This window comes from Amblyomma maculatum, chromosome 1, assembly GCF_055883805.1.
Source record: "Amblyomma maculatum isolate TAMU_Amacu chromosome 1, ASM5588380v1, whole genome shotgun sequence".
Taxonomy (NCBI): domain Eukaryota; kingdom Metazoa; phylum Arthropoda; class Arachnida; order Ixodida; family Ixodidae; genus Amblyomma; species Amblyomma maculatum.
Genome location: NC_139344.1, coordinates 96,416,549 through 96,437,644, shown reverse-complemented (window position 1 = coordinate 96,437,644; position 21,096 = coordinate 96,416,549). Strand labels below are relative to the sequence as shown.

Here is a 21,096-nt window from a genome sequence, read left to right as displayed (position 1 = left end):
TCGGAGCAGCTGGTGGGAGGCTCGGGCTTCCAGGAACTAAGCTGTCTTGACCGGAGGGCTCCTCGCGTATAAAGGCACGGATAATAAAGCACAGGTTACCGTCAATGAGGGCGCCGTTATTGATATTGTCTTGCTGGAGGCGGCACGACTGAAGTTCGTCCAGGCGTTGACAAGTAGTGGTAATGTCTGACACAGTGGAGGGGTTCTGAGCCACAAGGCGTTTAAAGCAACGGTTCCGATGCCCTTAAGATTATGGCGAACACAGTCAGATTCCGTCATATCAGCATCGACTCGGCGGCAAAAGGCTAAAGCGTCATCGATGTACGAAGTGCAGGACACACCAGGCTGCTGAAGACGGGCGGCGAGCTTCTTAGTCAGCTCAGAACGACCAGATGGTGTGCCGAAAATTTTCTGCAGTTGCTCAATGAATGCTGGCCAGTCAGGGATGTGTTCCTCGTGATTGAGAAATCACGTTTTTGCGATGTCAGTCAAATAGAACACAACAATGAGTAGCTTGCGTGAGTCATCCCAGCGGTTGAACGAACTGTCTCTGGTGTAATTATCAAGCCAGTCTTCGACATCGTCACCGAGAAGGCCGGCAAAGAGATGGGGATCGCGTTGGCGGTTGGTGATGGTCCCGGCCGGTGTAGCCTCAATGGTAGGTGCAGATGCCGGCGGCGGGCGGGTGCCCTCGTCCATACCGGAGGGCTGTGAGGGCAAGCGAAAGCCGGAACAGAGCTCCAGGGGGAACAGTAGATGGGTCTAAAGCGTGAGGCTTAGGTTAACAACGGCACCTCCACCACTTGTGAGCCACCGCTCGAACCAACGTCTTTATTCTAACCTGTATCTGGAAATCTGCGCGTGATCTTCCGAACACCGGTGAATGATGACGGCTGCTATACGTACAGGTGAAAGAGGTGAAAGTTCGGGCACCGCGCTTACAATACTTACTTTTTTGCTCGATATGGAGCTCTGACAAAGTGAGATGAGGACCGGAACACAAAAATTAAATCCGCTTTTTCCCAGTCTTCTGTTGTACGTTTCATTCAGCTGTAAAAGAGACAAATTAGGCAAGCTCTCCAGCTGTTTCATGTGCGTCTAGCTATATATTTTCCCACGGGGCGCTAACACGAGAATGTGAGCAATGCTATCCGCAATGGCACGCCATATATAGCCGGAACGGTGCTGCAAAAAAACAAAAACGTGTTTTCTTTTAACTGCTCTAAATTCACGATCATGCGACCCCCTTTGCTGTTGGACTAGATGTTAAAACATATTTTTATAGGATACATGAAGCTAGCTGGCTCCCAATATGATCGATTAGAGCAGCATGACAACGACACGCATAATTGGTATTGTGCTCAAGTGCTGCTGGTCGAAAACATACAACTGTGGTACGCAGGATTTGAATGATTGGGTGAATTTATGGCTAAGGGATAGTGTGTATATACCTTGCACCACGGTCTGGTTTGGTTTCGTTTCGTTTCGTTTAGAGAGTTTAACGTCAAAAAGTGACTTAGGTTATGAGGGAAGCCCTAGTGTAGAGATCTGAAGTTTTCGACCACCAGAGGTTCTTAACGTAAACTGACAACGCACAGCACGCGTGCCTTACTTTCCACCTCCATCAAAAAGTGGCTGCTGGCGCTGCGTATCGCCGTTCCCAGAAAACTGCAGCAACGGAAGTGCCGGGTACGTGACTAAGATATAAAACACAACATAAAGCAAGTCATTACAGCCTTACGCTTTGTTCGAGAATACAGCGCAATACGCAATCAGAAATGCACTATTAATAAAATAGTTTTGTGGATGAACGCAACCTAAAGGTAACATACACTCACTGAAGGCAGGAATGATTACGATGAAGGTTATTGCATAGTGTAGCCATTGCAATATCGTCACCTCCTGGCTATGTTCACGGCTGATTTTGCGGCTATTAGGAATAAAATACTTGACATTATGCAGCCTAAAGGAAAACACACCCCAAGAAACGCGTTAGTAATTTATTTGAATGCTGTGAACTTAAAAAAAAAAAAAAAAGAATTGCACTCACAGGGTCCGAACAAATATTTTAGTGCTGAGATAAGTAGTGTTAATCTATCGCGCCAAAGAAGCGACGGGAATAGCAGACTTTAAATATGCTTTTATTCGTTACCGCACATCCAACTTATTCAACGTACTAAAGATGGCACGACGGACGCAACTGGCATGATCAGCGGATTACTACAAGCAATTTTAATCCAGCAAACTATGTTATTGAGTATTCGTTTTATTGTACTGTACTGTATTGTGCTGTACTGTACTGTATACTGAACAAAACATATGGCTTTATTGACTTGCTTTTTGTTGTGCTTTATTTCTTAGAGGTGAACCCGGCACTTCCGTAGCTGCAGTTTTCGGAATGGCAATACACGCCGGCGCTGGGTACAACAGTCAAGCGCCCTAATCAATGCACCACCGCGGCGGGGCATCACGACCAGGGCTAGGACTACCAGTTTTAATCATCCTCTTCAATCAGACTATACCCACTGTAGGGCGAACACCTTCCCCATACTCCTCTAATTAACCCGGTCCTGTGCTATAGCTGCATCCCCGTGACCCCTGCAAACTTCTCATCCACTCAACTAACTTCTGACCCCGTCGCAGTGGCGCAGTGATATAAGGGCGTTCGACTGCTGCGCCCAGGGATGCAGGATCGAATCCCGACCGCAGCGGCCGTTTTTCGATGGAGGCGAAAAGCAAGGCACCCGTGTGCTGTGCGATGTCAGTGCACGTTAAAGAATCTTAGGTGGTCGAAATTTTCAGATCCCTCCACTACGACGCCTCTCAGTCTGAGTCGCTTTGGGACGATAAACCCCATAAAACCAACCAAAACAACCAGCTAAATTTCTGCCGCCCCCTGCTGCGCTTTCCTTCCCCTGGAGACGTCGTAGTGGAGGGATCTGAAGATTTCGACCACCTGGAATTTTTTAACATGCACTAACGTCGCACAGTACACGGGTATCTTGCTTTTCGCCTCCATTGAAAAGCGGCCGCCGCGGCCGGTATTCGATCCTGCGTCCTTGGGCACAGTACTCGAGCACCCTAACCACGCACCACGGCGGGGATATGAAGAAATTTTGTCAATAATCTAAAGAACACAGCCGCAAGTGTGCACTGTATTCTACGAAAGGGAGTTCGATGGACATATGGTTCAAACATTTAATCCCTATTCGCTTGACGATTTATTAAAATATTGTTTCGCGATAAATGTTTGCCCAAAACACTTGAGGCAAAGTAGAGTTCAGTAAATGCTGTTATGGCAGGCTGCTCAGTACGCTTTGCAAAGTATTCGTACGCTTTGAAAAAATGAAACAGTCCTGTCATGTTCCCGTAACTTCTAGGTATAACATTGAAAGTGACTTGCATCAATACATTTGGGTACCTTGATTATGGAGATGCAACTTTCACTAGATACGACGCTTTTATAAGCCAGCATAGGTCAATAAATGAAGTATAGGCATCGCCATCATCGGGCGTTTATAGAAGCAAATTGCGGTAACCTGGACACTTTTTAGACACTCATTTTTGAGGCTAGCTACAGCTTCATTTACTTCAAATATGGGATCGCAGAGTCTTGTTCGGTCTCGACGTCACGAGTTGGAATCGAATGGCGAGAAAAATGGCCATTTTTTCTCCTCTCATCATTCACCTCTGGTTGACGTTTTTGTTTTTCTCACTCTCTATTCTTTCACTTTCACCTTTATCACTTCCTCACGGCGGGGTTAAAGTGTTCAACCAGAAATAAGACAGTGTTTCCTCTCCTGGAAACAAATTTCGGTATATATATATATATATATATATATATATATATATATATATATATATATATATATATATATATATATATATATATATATATATATATATATATGTATATATATATATATATATATATATATATATATATATATATATATATATATATATATATATATATATATATTTATATATTTTTTTACAGAAGTGAAAGTTTCACGAACTCTGAGTGGTAGTTATCTTGATTTTGATTTTCATGATAGCCTCCCCCGCCCCTCATTTCCTTTTCCTTTTTATGATAGCAAATGCTCGACCCATAGGCGACGTTAAGGCGGCGCCTGCGTCATATCGTGCGTAAGTCACGCCTGCACTGTTCGTTTTCTTCCTGTTCGCATCGTCGTGGTGGATGTTCGTCGCAAACTGTACAAAAGATTGATTTTCGAAGCGAACCATTTCTCTGGATGCCAGCGCGAAAAGCTCTTTTCCGTACAGAGGTGCACTGCCTTAGAAGCGACGGCTTCAACATCGTAACTTCAGGTGCGTAGCACTTCATCCTGGTAAGGCGTTTTCTTTTAAGCCTTTTGTTTGCCCTTCAAGTTCTGTTCCTCCATTGGTGTGGCTTTATGTGTAAAACTATTTGCTTGAGTTAGTGTTACATATGTAACCATCGGTACAAAATGGCCCTCAGAGCAGGCTATATGTGAAGGCATTTTCTGAATTCAAGGTTTTAGGAATAGTTCATTATCCAAAGCAAGGCTCATCTATTACACTGATTCACTACATGCGTCAGACAAAATTATTTAGGCATTCTTGCATTCCGCGGCAGAACGTTCGCACCTTAAGTAAGTATGTGCACAAAACCATTCACAAATCTTTCATGTAAAATGCTTCTTGAAGCTGGGTTCTTTCCAAGAATAATATCCACGGCGTGTCTTGGGAGAGCAGAAAGGAAGGGCAGCCCTGTTCAACTTGACAGATAATTTTCGTGGCAGGCATTTGTTCCAGTGGCGACGTGATTATATGGCTTAATTCTCTAAAACATTAAACAAAAGCTGCTCATAAATTAACCGAGCGATGTCAATTGTGAAAGTTTCTCACAAACGAGACGTCGTTTCATGTCGCCCTGGCTGCCAAAGTTTTAATGTGTGCCATACACCTTGTGCTGGCCTAAACCGATGCAGCGCTTCAACGTCCACTTTGTACCAACTGCACTGTATCTGTTTATTTCAGCCCTCATGCCTTCCGATTCGTCGAATAATTATTTTTATTGCGATAGAGGACCGATCAACATAAAACTGACGTCTGCCAGTGCCCGAATGGGCTGCTTTTGACTGCACGTGCGAAGCCTACCGATAACGCCTATAGTTCCAGATAGGCTACATCTGAGCATGCGCCCCTACACAGATTGCATTTCCCGACTATCGCCGCGCTGGTACTCGGCCAACGTCGCCAACGATCACCAGTGAAGGCGCTATACCGCAGAAACAGTCGAGATAACACGTCTCGAAAAATACTGGACTTTTTTAAATGTGCAAAATTTTCGGAGCCGCACATGACACTTGAGGCAATGCATGGCTCTCTCAAGCGCGCAAAATGCATTTCCGCATCCCAAAGCGAGCATGCTGTCGTGCTTATCACTGTTGCGAGCCGATAACTGTTATCCTAGTTTGTTTCCGCGGCCTGCAGCGCTTTCACCGCCAATCGTTCGCGATCGCTGCTATGAAAGAGCAGAGTGATATGAAGTAGCATGACCTCTAATCAGTGTGAGGGCGCATGCTCAAATGCAGGCTATCTGAAACCAGGCGTTATCAGTAGGCGTCAAGCGTTTGACCACAAGCAACCTGTTGAAGCGCTCTAGAAAGAAGTGCCGACAACTGTACAGCCTTTGTCAAAAGTTTAGAGCCCATGGGGTCTGTTTCTAATCCATCTAGTGGTGTTCCTATAGCATTCGTGGAAGTCGTTCACATTGTATAGGGAAGGAGGAAAATTTCCCTTACCTTCAGCAAAGTTGGAACTCTGAGAAAGCATTGCGAACCGCATGGTGGCTTAGAAGCACACCCCCTGCAAACAGGCCGGATTCCCGAAGTAAATATAGACTATTTTAGTTTCAATGCCTGGGCGCAGCCATCTTAATTTGATGGTGGCGCCCCGTGTGAGCAAAACTGGGAAAGTCCACTCCGACTCCTCTTGACGCACAAGGAAACAGGAACAGGACTGTCCATAAGGCCGCTGGCAAGCAGCCAGAGGAAGACCATCGGCATAGTCTCGACGTGAGTCCGCCGTTCAACTCTACGCTTATTGTTCTCCCATCCTCTCATAATACCTGACTCTTTCATTACACGACTTAAACATAAGCGGAGGTGTTTGTTTTGGGACCTTGTCTCCGGCATTACTTTTCCGATTCTTTCTGGTCTTTCTCGCCGGGCCCAAGTTCTCGCTCACAAGATGCAAGCCGGTGCAGCGTTCACACCGGACATTGAATCGATGGCGCCGAACCAGGAGGGCCCAGTTCCCTTGCTGACTCTGTTGATTATAACACCAGTCCTCCCACGGCGAGCCTCCGTGCCCACTACCTCTGCCCACCACATCCAGACATACGAAGAATGGATGACCCCCAGTGCCGACGCCATGCGCAAACTTAGTGCCCTGCTAGACTTCATTTCGGTTGCAGCGCCCTTACCTTCACCTAACCCACCCACTACAGCCCTAGGCCTTGGGTCACCGTCGGGAATAAATATTACGAATGAATGATGCCGTGCCAGGAGCGTTTTGCGCATGCGTGTCGTTTCATTTCAAGCAGGCATGTCTGGTCGCACGCTTTCCCGTGATGCTCTTGTGACACCCGTGACAGCTGCTCATGCGCCGTATAACCATCGGCGAGCTCCTTTTTCAGCTGCTGCGATGGACGACGGAGCTCCCGAGCGCGTTCTGCGTGGCGCGCAACGTTTTCTGACTCGATTGTATCTTTCTAAAGGCGTTACCTTTTGAGCATGGTTTATTTCATGAAAACCATTACATTAGTTAGTGGCTCGTGCCTGACAAAGTTGCCATCATATTTGTCTAAACACAGCACCGCAATCTCAATATATATATATATATATATATATATATATATATATATATATATATATATATATATATATATATATATATATATATATATATATATATAATCAGCCTTTCTCTTCTCCATATACTACCTACTTCTTGACATTTCAAATGTATTGACACTGCTTCGCCATCAAAGTAAGACCTGGGCCCGTAATGTAACAGGCGATGCGCCGTTTTCAGCTGAGCATGATGACAGGATAACTTTACGGCGACAACCGGCCGTTGTTTTTTTTTTTGTTTTTTTTTATGGCAAAATGCACAAAAAAAACGCGTGCAGTGCGATGAGGTAACGTGGCAATACATAAATGAGGCAGATCTCTGGAGAACATCTTATAGCCTCCTTATAACTGAAGTGAAACTGGAAACTTCTACATTCTCAGTAAATATTCTACTTCGTATTAGTGATGCTGAGAAGGTGCACTCTTTGTAAATGGTGGAACGCACAAGTGAGCTTAGATGAAAAGAAATGTCAAAAATTTTCTTGCTCGACCGGCACGGCTCGCCTGCTGAAAGATATGAGATTCGAGCAACGTTGCGCCGCGCGCAAAAGCCGCCCTGTGAGGCTCGGTTATCTATCGCACCAGCCAAAGCAGACTGACAGTGATGATCACCTGACGCCCAGCGGCAGCCGTAACCATGGGCACGAAGTGCGCGTCATGGAGAAGCGAGCGACACAACGCGTGCGTGGCTCACCATAGCACCCTTGACCACGCTGTGTGACAGCAGATGGCGAGCCATGCAGTTCTGCTTCAAGCACCCTAGTTTTGTTTCGCTCTATCACGCATTGCAGATCCCGCACAGTACAGTACTTTTATTGACAAAGCTCTTTATAGGCACAAAAAAAAACGCCGATTATCGGAGGCCACGTACTCACTGCCGCATTCTTATTCGCTGATCACTAAACAATCCTCCTTTAAAACTAGTTGGCCTTTAATGCTGAAGGAACCATTTTCTGGGGTTGAATGTTAAGGATTTCAACAAATGCAGTTATAAGTATCGGCTATGCATATTTTCTGTTAGGGCACACCACGCCCTTATGAAGCATAGTAAAAAGCCTAACCAAGTTGTTATGATCATGCGCCCTAACTACATGCGACGTTTCCTGACATTGAACTTTATTTTCCAGCTAGAAGAAAGACAGCGGCTCGTCTCATTCCTCACAGCAGTGTCAATGATTCCGGACCAGCCGTTCTACCTCCCAGTGAAGAGGTTGCGGCTGGATGTCGTCACCCAGCTCCAGGGCTCTGATTGCGACGAGAGAAAATTCTCAACAGTCACGGGAAGCCGACAGTATCCGGTAATGGTTCTCATTCACTTCGAGCTCCAATCGCACCATCGCGCTCTCGATGGTCGTACTGCAAGCTTGAGCGTGAACGGCAACACCTATCATGGTTTGCCGTTAACAATGGTCAACGTAACGCAGCTCCTCTCCTGCTTTCACGCTAATCAGCTGGTTGTTTGGGGCGAAGGCATCCCGGCGCACATCAAAGTGAACGTCGCCGAAGTTGTGAAAGTCTCTGAAAGCGAGCTGCTGCGCTGGAGTAACGAAAAAGCTCCTTTCGCGCACAAACGGGAAGACACACTGGCTCTAATGCGGGCCCACTTCGCAAGCAGAGGAGGATCTTACACGGAGGATCTGAAGGTGAGGCTGCATCCTTCATTGGAATATAAATATATCTTAAAAAAAGAACTGGTTGGGAAAATATCATCGCAACAGCATCCAGTTATCAGGGGACAGTGGCATGGCCTTTTATCGCTGAGAACCACTGCATTAGGGTTATTATATACGCCGACAGACTCAGACTTAGCGCTCAGCCATCTCCGATTAATTATTTCAAATCATTCTCTGTTACCTAATAAACATTACCCAGGTTATTTTTGGTGAACATTATTTTCTGGCCGAGGCCGCTATCATAAGTTTTCAAGCGGTAGCAAAATCTATACTCACACAAAATAAAATTGCAAAAATAAACTTCTTTGGGTGCAACTACAAAACTTTTTTGTTCAAATAAAACGGATTGCGCTTTCATGTGCACTAAATTCAACTGAATTTTTTATTTAAACATAAACCACAAAAGGTAGAAAAATATTTGAAATTTATCAAACTATGTTCTCGCAGTATCATTTCAGGTAAGTTTCCCAGAAGGCAGAGAAGCTAATATAAATGTCAGAGAAAAAACAACATAAGTTGTGTCAGATAGTGAATTCTTAATTTGAAAAAATTATTTGCGAGACATTATCAGCCGTCAATTGCGTAGTGAGGTGTCTTATAGTAAAAATATGAAAGAGTAAGTTTCACAGTATCATTCAATGGCAGTTATTCCTGTATGTTTAATCAGAATTATTTGTTTTTGGCAAGAAAATAATTTTGCAAATTTAGCCTTTCGTTCCCAGAGTTGGTCCGTATTTGCTCTTCACTCAGCGAAGGCTAGCCGACGTCAATGAGACACATAAGCAGCGTGCACGGTGCATGCCCTACGTGAATGCTTCTTATAGTTTATTGCTGACAAGGGCCGACTCCTTTTCGCGGAAACACAAGGACCGCGCAAAATGCGCTTCTCGGTCGAAGGGCAGCTCCGTATGGCTTGCATCGAAGAGGTTATAAAAAAAAAACTGCTGGAGTGGCAGTGGCACCCAAGACTTGAAGCCGGCGTCAGTCATCGTGGCAGGAGCAGAAACGGCGCAGTGTCGAAGGTTCGCTCCATATCAAACGACGCATATCTGACGCGCTGAACTGTTTCGCATTTGTCTAAATATTCACGCTCTTGTATCTCATCTAAAATATCATTTTGCCGCAAATTCTCTTCAAAGTGCCATTTTTGGTGATTTTAACACTAAAGTTTGCCGCTGGGTGCAAAGCTATCCGCCTTTTGCGCGAGTTTCCTGCGCATGCGCGAAGTCGTAGCGGCGACCGATGGAAACACATTGGACGGCGTCGACGGCGTTTCTCGGCGCCGCCAGTGCACGGGAGCTGGCGACACCGGGCACCGGACGGCACAGTGACCATCACAGGCTTGGCAAAGCGATGCCAACCACATCTGCCGCGTACGACTGCCACTCTCGAGGCGTGCCGGGATGCAAGACGCGGTTTTTCAGGCTTCCTTCGGCAAGCCGCGACCAACAACGACGTGAAGCTTGAATTAGGGCAACCAAGCGTCAAGATGTGAATGGCCGACCTTAGAAACAGACTGCGTACCCTCGACTGTGCGAAAAACACTTCGTTACAGGTATGTATGCATCTAAAGGAAATGTGCATGATGAAAAGTATCTACTGGAGTTTGCACCAAGCCTGTATAACCCATCAGTGATAGCCGCAATGAGCATTTGTTCGGCGCGTGTTTGCTTTATGTGCGACGGAGCCTGATGGCGATGTAATTTGTCGTTTGTTTTCTTTATGTGCGAAGGGGCTGGGTAGCGCAGATATCACGGGTGCCGCCTGACTAAAAAGAAGAAAAAAATGGGCGTTTGTTGTGATGCATCACCGTTCGCGAGCCGAGTGGTTGAGCTGGTCATGATGCTCGCGAACGGCAGTGCATTACAACAAACGCCGTATTTTTTTTTCTTGTTAGGTGGCAGCCACGATAAAACATGCTAAATATTACGGCCTAGCGCACACAGCCGCCTGTGATATCTGAGCTACCTAGCCCTTTCACACATAAAAAAAAGAAACGACAAAATACATCGCCATCAGGCCCCGGTGCAACTAAAGCAGACACACCCCGAATAAATCCTTATGGCAGCTATCGCTGGTGCGTTACAGGCTGGGTGCAAACTCCAGTAGGTACTTTTCATCATGCATATTTCCTTTAGAGGCATACATACCTGTATAGTATCTGTGTTTTTGCCGCTCGGAGCCTATGACGCACTTGACACTCTTGCACGACGCAGTTTTTTTTTTACCTTACAGGCTCGCCTTCGTACCCGCCAAAGCATTCGGATTTCGTTCCTTCGGTGTACGCAATCAGATGCACTTCGTTAGGAAGCTTGATAATCGTAGTCTTCGTCCAACCGTTTGCAATGGCCAGGAAACCGCGCCCGGTACAAATTTGTCTCCTGGAGGTTTCATGCTCGTTCACTCTCAAAGTGGATCGCTCTGGACCTAGAACAGCGTTGGTTCCTGACCGAGATGCGCATCCGATATGTAGGAGATGCCCATGTGTCACCAAGTCGTCGATTCCGCAGAAATCGCGGTGGAGGCAGAAAGGTTGTAGGTCCTTTCACAACAGAATGACCCTTATCTGTGCACCGAGTACCTTTCCATCGCTGCGACCACATCCGTTCTGAGGGCAGAAACCGGCTACAGCGCTGAATCATCCACTGCCAGAAAAATGCCGTGTGTTTCCTGCAGGTGTGCATTCCGGCCGAGACAATGCCCTTTTCAGCCCACCTAACTTTCTGCCGCCCCCTGCTACGCTTTCCTTCCCTTGGAATCCAGTTTGTTACCCTAAAGGTGGGTTCAGACGAAGGGACCGGAGCGCGGAGGGTCCGTGCGCGTCACCACAGATCTGGTGCCACGTGACCACGCGTCCGCGTGCCCATCCGGCCGTCGAGCATTCGCAGGAAGCCAGCGGACCATCCGCGTGTACCCTCCTCCCCCGCTGTTCGTGCGCGCTACCGAAAACCTTTCTACCGAGAGTTTCAACATGGACGCCGAGCGAAACCGTCGTCTCGCTGCTCAGGCTGTTCTACGTGAAGTGTGCGAGGACGACGAGGACGCCATAAAGCGTTCATTTATTGCAAGCATCTTCAATATTCCATATCGGTGGGCAGCTGCCTACGAGCGCTAAAAACTTGTCTGTCGCTTCATCACTGAGCGCTTTTTTCGCTACTTCACCCATAATAAGCACTAGAAGCCGAGTAAAGTTACAAATCTGGCACACCCACAAGCACAAACACACAAAAACGATGCACTGCTGCGAACACAGAGCGAACGACGCAGCGCATACACAAGAAACATACCCTGCTCGAACTGAATACGAGACGAAAAGCGCGGGCGTAGCAACGATAATGCAAAAAGAGCTAAAACAATCTCGGTCCGCGGCGGACGCTCGGTCCGCGCGGACTGAAAAAGGCTCTCGGCATGTTCAGTCCGCTCCGCGGTGCGGGGCCCCAGACGCGTATTTCGGTTTGCTCGGTACGGTGCATAGAGTTAATACAAAGACTCTAGAGGGAAAGCTGGGCAGGGAAACGAGCTTCTCATTGGTTAGCCGCCATCATCAAATTTATCATTGTGGCCAGTACAGTTTATGCTCACTGCGTCAAAAATGAACAAAGGTTTGAACAAAAGTTTTAAAAACCGCTGCCGATAACACAACTGTAGGAAATTTCTATACATTGTTTTCAAGTTTCAAGCATATTATATAATCTTTCAGGCACCCTCTTGGCCATAAAGGAATGATATAGAACAATTGGAAACCATGTTTGCGAGCAGACATAGCAGATCAACAGTAAACACACACGAGCACCCTTTGACATTTACTGTATGCAGCACTAGCCATCCCGGATAGACCAAGGGCCGTTGCTGTGGAATTCGTTTGTTTTTTTTTTTTAATATACTGTTGTCGTCGTCTTGCGCCAAAGCAAATTTCTGACATATTTTCAGGTGATCGGGCACAGAGGAGATGCATGTGCGCTCGACGGACGAAATGCATGCGAAGCGCGAAACAATCGCAGGGATAGCCGGCCTTGCGATAACAACTCAGAAGAATCAGGACACATATGTGATGTTACAGTAGGTACGCGAAGCATAATATCACAAGAAATGCTCCACACGCGACGATTCTGCCGTTGTTTACAGCACCTACTGAACAGTAGCCGCCCGCCGTCGGTTAACTGCACGCCGCCATATTCCCACGATCTAAGTTGCCAGCTTCAAACCATCTTCATGTGCCAGATTTAGCAAGTGAAATTCATCTGGCAACCAATGAACAGTGGAATAATGGCGGCAATCACGCGGTCACCCATCGAATGCATTGGGTGAACGGGCAGCTTTCCCTCTAGAGTCTTTGTATTAACTCTATGGTACGGTGGCTCCGCAATGGACAAAACGACAGAAGAGACGAAGAAAGCGGGCTGTTCCGACTAGCATCTACCGCCCCCAGTAGCCGAGCAGCCTAGCGATTAGCGACGCATGCTTTTTCAATTGGTGTCATGTTGGACGCAGCATTACCTTAGAGAGCCTATAATAATAATTAGTAGTAGTAGTAGTAGTAGTAGTAGTATGGAGGAAGACTCGTTTCACGAAGTTGGCACTGAACTGTCTGTAGGTAACGGCCGAATTAACTGGTTAAATATTATCTTCACAGTTTTAATTTAGCAGAGAAACATTAATGTGTGTATTATTATTATTATTATTATTATTATTATTATTATTATTATTATTATTATTATTATTATTATTATTATTATTATTATTATTATTATTATTATTATTATTATTTAGTAGTAGTAGTAGTAATAGTATTATAGGCTCTCTGAAGCTAGTGCCGCTTCCATCATCACGCCCATTGAAAAAGCATGCGTCTCTAATCACTAGCCTGCTCGGCTCCTGGGGGCGGTAGATGCTAGTCGGAACAGCCCGCTTTCTTCGTCTCTTCTGCCGTTTTGACCCTTGCGAAACCACCGTACCGAGCAAACCCATATAAATACGCGCCCCGGACGGAAACGCCACTCTCGCCGTCGCTCAGAGCAATGACGTCGGCGTCACGTGGGGCGCGGGTAGCGCTGACGCGCGCGGACCGTCCGCGCTCCGGTCCTCCCGTCAGAACCCACATTGCAGGTGGGTTCAGACGAAAGGCCCGGAGCGCGGATGATCCGCGCGCGTCAGCACGGATCTGGTGCCACGTGACCCCGCGTCCGCGCGTCGATCCGGCCGTCGAGCATTCACACGAAGCCAGCGGACCATCCGCGTGTACCCTCCTCCCCATCGGTGGCGGCGCGCTGCCGAAAACCTTTCTACCGAGAGTTTCAACATGGATGCCGAGCGAAACCATCGTCTCGCTAGGGTCCCTAGACAAATACTTCTAGGGACTCTAGTCTCGCTGCTCTGGCTGTTTTACGTGAAGTGTGCGAGGACGACGAGGAAGCGAAAAAGCGTTCATTTAATGCAAACATCATCAATATTCTATATCGGTGGGCAGCTCTCAACGAGCGCTAAAAACGTGACTGTCGCTTCATCACTGAGCGCTTTTTTCGCTACTTCACCCATAATAAGCACTAGAAACCGAGTAAAGCTACAACTCTGGCACAGCCACAAGCTCTAACACAGAAAACGATCGCAGCGAACACAGAGCGAACGACGCAGCGCATGCACCACAAACAATACGCCGCTCGAACAATGCGAGACGAAAAGCGCGGGCGTAGCAATGCGGAGACAGCAGCGATAAAGCAAAAAGAGCAAAAACAATCTCGGTCCGAAAAAGGCGCTTGGCATATTCAGTCCGCTCCGCCCGGACGACCACGCCGCTCGCCCGCCATCGCTCAGAGCAGTGACGTCGGCGTCACGTGGGGCGCGGGTAGCGATGACGCGCGCGGACCATCCGCGCTCCGGTCCTCCTGTCTGAACCCACCTTAAGCGACCATCGGTTAGCCTCTCTTCGCACTACATGTCCTTCCCATGCCCATTTCTTCTTCTTGATTTCTACTACAATGTCAGTAACTTGAGTTATTTCTCTGACCCACTCTGCACGCTTCCTTTCTCTTAATGTTACCCCTACAATTTTTCGTTCCATAGCCCTCTGCGTTGTCCTCAACTTAAGTAGAACCCTCTTGGTTAGCCTCCACGTTTCAACCCCATAGGTGAGTACAGGTAAGATGCAACTGTTGTATACTTTCCTCTTGAGCGATACCAGTAAGCTGATAGTCATAATCTGCGAGTGCTTGCCAAATGCGCTCCATCCCAATCTTATTCTTCTTGTTATTTCCTTTTCATGGTCCGGATCTGCGGTTACTAACTGTCCTAAGTAGACATATTCGCCTACTACTTCCAGTGCTTCACTACCTAACGTAAACTGCTGTTCCTTCCCGAGGCTGTTGAACATTACCTTAGTCTTCTGCATATTGATTTTTAAGCCTACCTTTCTACTTTTCCTGTCTAGGTCATCAATCATTATTTGCAGTTCATCCCCCGAGTTACTTAGCAAGGCAATGTCATCAGCAAATCACAGATTACTGAGGTATTCTCCATCTACCCTTATCCCTAACTGCTCCCATTCCAAGTCTCTGAATACTTCCTCTAAGCAAGCTGTGAATAGTACTGGGGAGATCGTGTCTCCTTGCCTAACACCTTCCTTTATGGGAATTTTGTTACTTTCTTTATGCGGAACTATGGTTGCTGTGCAGCCACTATATATATCTTCCAGCACTTTCACGTACGGCTCGATCGTCTGCCCCCTGTTTTCGCAGTGCCTGCATCACCGCCGAAATCCTATAGCTGCACGCATTTAGATGACGCGATGAGGAAGCGACGCCCATTGCACCATGCCGGCGCCGCAGTGACCGCATTGTGCTCGGTAACACAAGACACCCCGCGCATATGCGCCGCTCGTAAGTCACAGGAGACGATTCCACCTAGCTCTGCAGCATCAACAAACCCCTGGCTGCATTGCCCTTTGAGATCCCTCTCTCTCTCTCTCCCTCTCTCTCTCTCTCTCTCTCTGCCCCCGTGCTCTCCTGTCTGCCGAAAACCTGCACGCTGAGAGCGTCTCATTCTGTCACGTCGAACACAGCCCGCGCTACACGCTCTTGCAATGCGAAGGCAGTATATATGCGTGCGTTATGAGTGGATTGTGAAAACGCTGTAACATTCCCCCATACTGCGTGAACATGATATACTGCAATCACTGTCACTACTTCCCTTCCTGAGGGCAAAAAAAGGGACAGCTTTCGCTTTTTACCTGCGTTGGCGCAGCCATTTCGTATGGTGTGCTTTCGCGTCGTCTGCTACACTGCCGTCCAATGTGTTTCTTGCCCGTTCCCGCATGATGGCGCCACATCCTCCCGCAAAAGGCGGATTAAGGCTGTGGGAACAAAATGATTAAAGATTGGGTATTGCCGTAACCCCTCTGCCTGTATTTTTTTTATGCAAACAATCCTGTAAATAATGTGTAATGAACTAAGAAGTTAAATTAATTTCTCTATATCTGTATTTAAAATTTATTTTAAACCCCTCAAATTCTTGCTTCTTCAGGATTTCTTGAAGAAAATATTTTGCTGACTTTCGGCGCTAGTGTAAAAATTCAGAAAAGTATGTTCTATCTCCTTGGAGTACTCAACTAAAGACATACATTTTGTATGAATTATTAAAATTTCGATTGTTCACGGCCCATTCATCTATATTTCCGGATTATTTTAGCCAAGTGCACCGTTGGATCGACAAATTTTCATTGAAATGCTATACGATCGCACAAACAAAAAACCTGAGAAGTTTAATAAAATCGCCTGAAATTGAGTACGCTCAGTCCTAGAAATTGTGGGGGGGTTGAGGGGTTATATTTACGAAATTACTTTGGTTAGAGGCCGAGTTTGTCGAAAGGTCACCCGATTATTTACCAGCAAAAAGAAATAATGCAAGCTAAAATAATTCGACTAACAGAAAATTAGAAATTAATCCCAAATACTGTGAGGACCATTTCATTCAATTCCGTGTCGTCTATGGAGTCAACCGCTAACTAAAATACTTGTACAATCAGCTGCGCATGACTAAACAGTTATATATTAAAATTATAAAGTTATAATCACCATGTACACACGATTAATGCAGCTGCATAGATAGGTGCACTAGTGTATTAGGTGTAGGAAGCTGCCGTTTGATCAAATGCATTCTCTTTACGACGCTGTTGCAAATTGTAAACTGAATTGCAACAATACGCCTATAATCGATGGTAACATAGACAACAAACGTCGCTCGTTTCAGTCTAAAATTGCATACTGTCAGTGAATCATAGAGCGCAATCCGAGCATATATATCCATCGTAAAATAGTGCCCAGTAATCAGTGTGTCCACTAATTTTAGAGCTTTTAGGCTTAATAATGCTGCCCATATTAATGTGATGACCGGGTTTAATATATACAGCAGTGTTTCTTTTTATAAAGCATGGGAAGCTGTTTTCCCTCTTACTTTTAATTTTGCAAAATACTGAATTTGATTGTTACTTAGGTTTGTTGCGTGCATTGTTATTTCTCATGCCTTGATTTAGTTGTTTTTCTTTTTGTTGAAAACTTACATGATTGTCAGTTTCTGCGTCTCAAGAGAGTCCATTAAAGAATATGAAGAAACTCATATTATAGACATTTAGTTTACCGCTGCCCCTTACGGCGGCCGTCTACCGCTACCGCGCGCCGTCAGCACTACCATGGAAGGAGGCTAGGGCACTACACGCGCTGATTGGTCCCTGCGTTGGGAGTCCGCCGAAATTTGACTAGGGAGCCGGCGAGACATGTAGGCTCCCTAAATTTGACAGGAATACGGCGCCATCTGTCGCCCTCGGGGTGATCTGTACATGCGTACTGACGCTCGCGCGGTAGCGGCAGATGGTAGCGGTAAGCGGTAGCGTTAAACTAAAGGTCTCTATTATTTTCTACTTTAGGCCGGTGCCAGGTATATTTCAGTCTTAGAGGAAGCTTGTAAATCCAGCCTAGTGGTCCTTGGCAAAGGATTCCACCTGCTCATCCACGGGTCATGGGCCCGATTCCGATTGAGGAAGCTGCATTCTGGTGCCGCTAAAATGGAAAATAAAATGGCCGTCTAACTCCGTATAACCGAGTTAAACGAGTATTAGCTCTATTTTAAATAAATTTTTCGCTCCTTAGCGTTTTAATTTCAATGCTATTCGTCGATGACTTGAAGTTGCGGAATAAAGTACAATTTTAATCATAATTACTAATCATCAGAAGTTAGATAGATAGATGGCTTTATTGAAAGCAAAAGGCAAAGAGGTTGGCCCGAATAATTCAAATCTGGCCTGCTACTCTGCACTGGGGAAGGGGAAGGAGAGAAGAAAGAAGATTATGATGGGTGACGATGTGGGAGAAGGCATATGAAATACATATACAGGCACAGTAGCTTGCTTTACAAGCGCGAATCAAGTCCGATGGCTCACAAAAAATGGCAAAAAGCACGCACTGCATCAGAAGTTGGGACCCTAGTGTAGTGTAACGACATTAGTTTAGTGCAACTGTACTTGATATGAACTACGCAACGATACGACTTGGAAGTATAGCATAAATTTCAATTTTAGTCGCAATTAACTAATTATCATTAATTATGACGCGCAGTTAGTCCAGCGCAATTACACTAAGCATAAGTTTTCCAAGAATATACGACTCGATATTGCCCCAAGTTCAAAGTTTAATGGCAGTTTTATTTAGACGTACAGTTAATCCAGCGCTATTATACTCGACATAATCTACACAACTATATAACACTTGCGTTGCTATGGCTCGACTCAAAGGCTTGATGGTGGTTGAGCTGCGACTTTTGCACTGAGAGCTGAACACGCCCCAGTACTCGGATATAGTCGAAGTTCTTAAAAACCCAAATGAATTAAATAGGTTCGGAGGCATCCAGCATAACTTAAAAATCTTGTAAACACCTGAAACGGACTCGCAACGCCGGCGAACAGCGCTCCCAAGCGCTTGGCAGGCCGCTTCTTGCCCCCCATAAGAAGGCCGCCACAGGCTTCACCCAAGCCAATTGGCCAGAATAGGTGACTTCCACTCCAGCAGTTTTGATAGCCTCCTTGGTTTACACTGAGAAACACTCTAGTCGCTCTCCTCAAGCTCGCATAGAAAGCGGCACCCGCAGTTGATAGCCTTCTCGCAGCTAGGGGATAAGAACCATCGCTGCAGCCGTCTGAATCCGCATCTCCGCTCACTGTGCGGAGGTGTCCTAGTGTCCCTGCCACGCTGCTGATTTACTTTAATTTGTATCCTTGCCTTTTAGCAGATTTCTGTGTTGCCGAAGCTGGCAGCGCATCGGCTTAGCGCACAATTGTGTTCAAGCAGTGCAATGCAATGGTTCTGTATATGTTTGCAGCCGTCGAGAAGTGCGCTGCAGTAAAGAGCAAGAACGCCATGGCTGAATGCAAGGACAACTTGCAAAATTCTCTCGCCTAAAACAGATTACTCTAATTAAACGTTCAGAAATGAATACAATTGAATGGTACTGTGAAACCCCCTTTCATGTCTTTACAAATCCTACCTCCCTACACAATTTATGACTGAATATGCCTAAAAAAAAAATTCTGAAATTTAGATTTTTTTGCAACACACCTTACGTTGAGTGATATGGCATATTTTATAGGCTTTTTGCTTCTGAAAACTTTTAAAAAATTGCTGAAATGACTATTATGATAACATGAAATGAAGGATTTCAATATTCCATCATTTTGTACCTTCTTCTGTGGTTTGTATTTAAAAAAAAAAAACAAATTTAATCTAAGGCACAAGCACGATCAATGTGTATTATGTGTGCAAAAAACTGTTTAACAATTATGCGTAAAAACGTAAGTTTTACAATTGTTTTGTGTGACTAGGTTTTGCTGCTGCTTGCGTACTTAATATGGCGGCGAAAGGCTGAAGAAACTTTTTCGCCTAAAAGAGCTGTGATAATCTTTATCGTAGTAACACAGTAGGCCATGATCTTTTGAAAAGAAATCGAAGATGGTCTGGATCAGTTGACGTGCAATGCTTTTGTACCTTTCGAGTTTTAGACAGGCTGTAAAGGAAGGAAACGTTTATTTCTCTCTCTCTCTCTCTCTCTCTCTCTCTCTCTTGATCATTCTCTTTGTCGCGTTACTTATATTTCTGTTCAATAATTCGTACATACTTACTGCTTGCGCCCGAAGATGTAATTCGCGGTGAGCTCGAAGTCTGATGAGAGTCGTTACTCGTGTGACCATGTTACTTAATTGCCGCATGTGACATGGCGTCATACGTTTGTATTTGCAAAGACGACACACGCCATGACCAAGCATATTTTTGCCGCATGCAGGTGTCTTTACTCTGTCCGCTAACGATGACCAGGATGCGGGTTCCCAGCCGCGGAATCAGCTGCCTCCACATGCAGTGCTTCGACGCGTTCTCGTTCCTTACTGCCAACGAGTGTGTGCTTCGGCCGGCCTGGAACTGTCCCGTGTGCAGTGGAAAAATCCACGTCGAAGACATTCGCGTGGACCTATTCACTCTGGACATCCTCAACGCAACCGATAGCGACTCTACTTTCATGATCTTCCCAGCAAGTTTATATGCTGGCAGAATGTGACTTCGTGTGGCTGCCACTTCTTTGATATCGTCGTTGAGAAGCCAATAGAAGCAACAGCCCCTCCATGATAAGCGTGACTTATCACGTATTCGTCTGACGGGTACTGGAAGCCACCTCCTCCCCACTCATATGCGACCATCATCTGATTAGCTTCGGGGTCTCTTTCCTGCTAGCAAAAGTAAAGTTCTGTGGTAGGCCTAAAACAAAAAGGGGGAGGACGCTTATGCTTAATCTTAAGAGACGCGATAGCGCCTTAAACACTGCCTTTTGATTCTGTGAGTGTTTATTGTAGCGAAAGCTCAGCATAGCTAGAAGCTGTGATACACTAGGCTAGGTTTGCGCATTTCGCCAATGCCTCCAAAAGGCCGTTACTGCGCATGCGCCGTTGACAACCGGTTCCGGCCAAGCGCGACGGTCGCCCGATAGGGAAAACTAGGAGGGAGCTTCTAACTAGGAGAGCGAAAAAACGGGGGAGGGAGCGGCTTTATCGGCACTTCGCTTGCGAAGGCTGGCCGCGTGACGTCATGTTCGCTCCTCCATGATCGCCGGCTCCTCCTCCGCGCGACGCGTAACGTGGCACAAGCCGCTACTGAGCATGCGCCGTAATCATGGAAACCAGCCGCGCCGTTCCAGTGGTGTTCCGCTGCTGTGCTCGCTACAGAAAGGAGGAGGCGGGTAGCGGCATCTCTAAAGGCCCGCGCCGGCGCGGAGAGGAGCTGAAGGTAATTCCGATCCATGGCATGCACGCATGCGGCACCACCGCGAACTGACCGCAAAAAAATTGTACATTTTTACAGAAAACGAGGTTGTCTGCGATTTAGTCGTCCGCGATCGGCTCTATTTTGCCAACATACAGGAGAAATGAACAACAGGTGGAAATGATTGAAAAAAAAAAAAAAAAAAAAAAAAAAAAAACTTCCGAAGTGTTT

The 21,096-nt window shown here is 46.2% G+C and overlaps 1 protein-coding gene across 3 annotated transcripts; it reads left to right on the top strand.

Moving 5' to 3' along the window:
• Positions 1–4,156: 4,156 nt before the first annotated feature.
• LOC146203249 (E3 SUMO-protein ligase PIAS2-like) lies at positions 4,157–21,070 on the top strand. 3 transcript variants are annotated; one of them, XM_084588617.1, is made up of 4 exons: positions 4,157–4,332; positions 8,033–8,203; positions 8,330–8,548; positions 19,898–21,070. In XM_084588617.1, exons 2-4 carry the CDS (start codon positions 8,078–8,080, stop codon positions 20,165–20,167), a joined length of 615 nt encoding a protein of 204 aa, XP_084444743.1. In that variant the 5' UTR covers positions 4,157–4,332; positions 8,033–8,077; the 3' UTR covers positions 20,168–21,070. The 3 variants fall into 3 exon arrangements, with proteins under 3 accessions (XP_084444743.1, XP_084444741.1, XP_084444742.1); XM_084588615.1 differs by having other exon boundaries at positions 8,033–8,548; XM_084588616.1 differs by lacking the exon at positions 4,157–4,332 and adding an exon at positions 5,676–6,065 and having other exon boundaries at positions 8,033–8,548.
• The last annotated feature ends 26 nt before the right edge of the window (positions 21,071–21,096 follow it).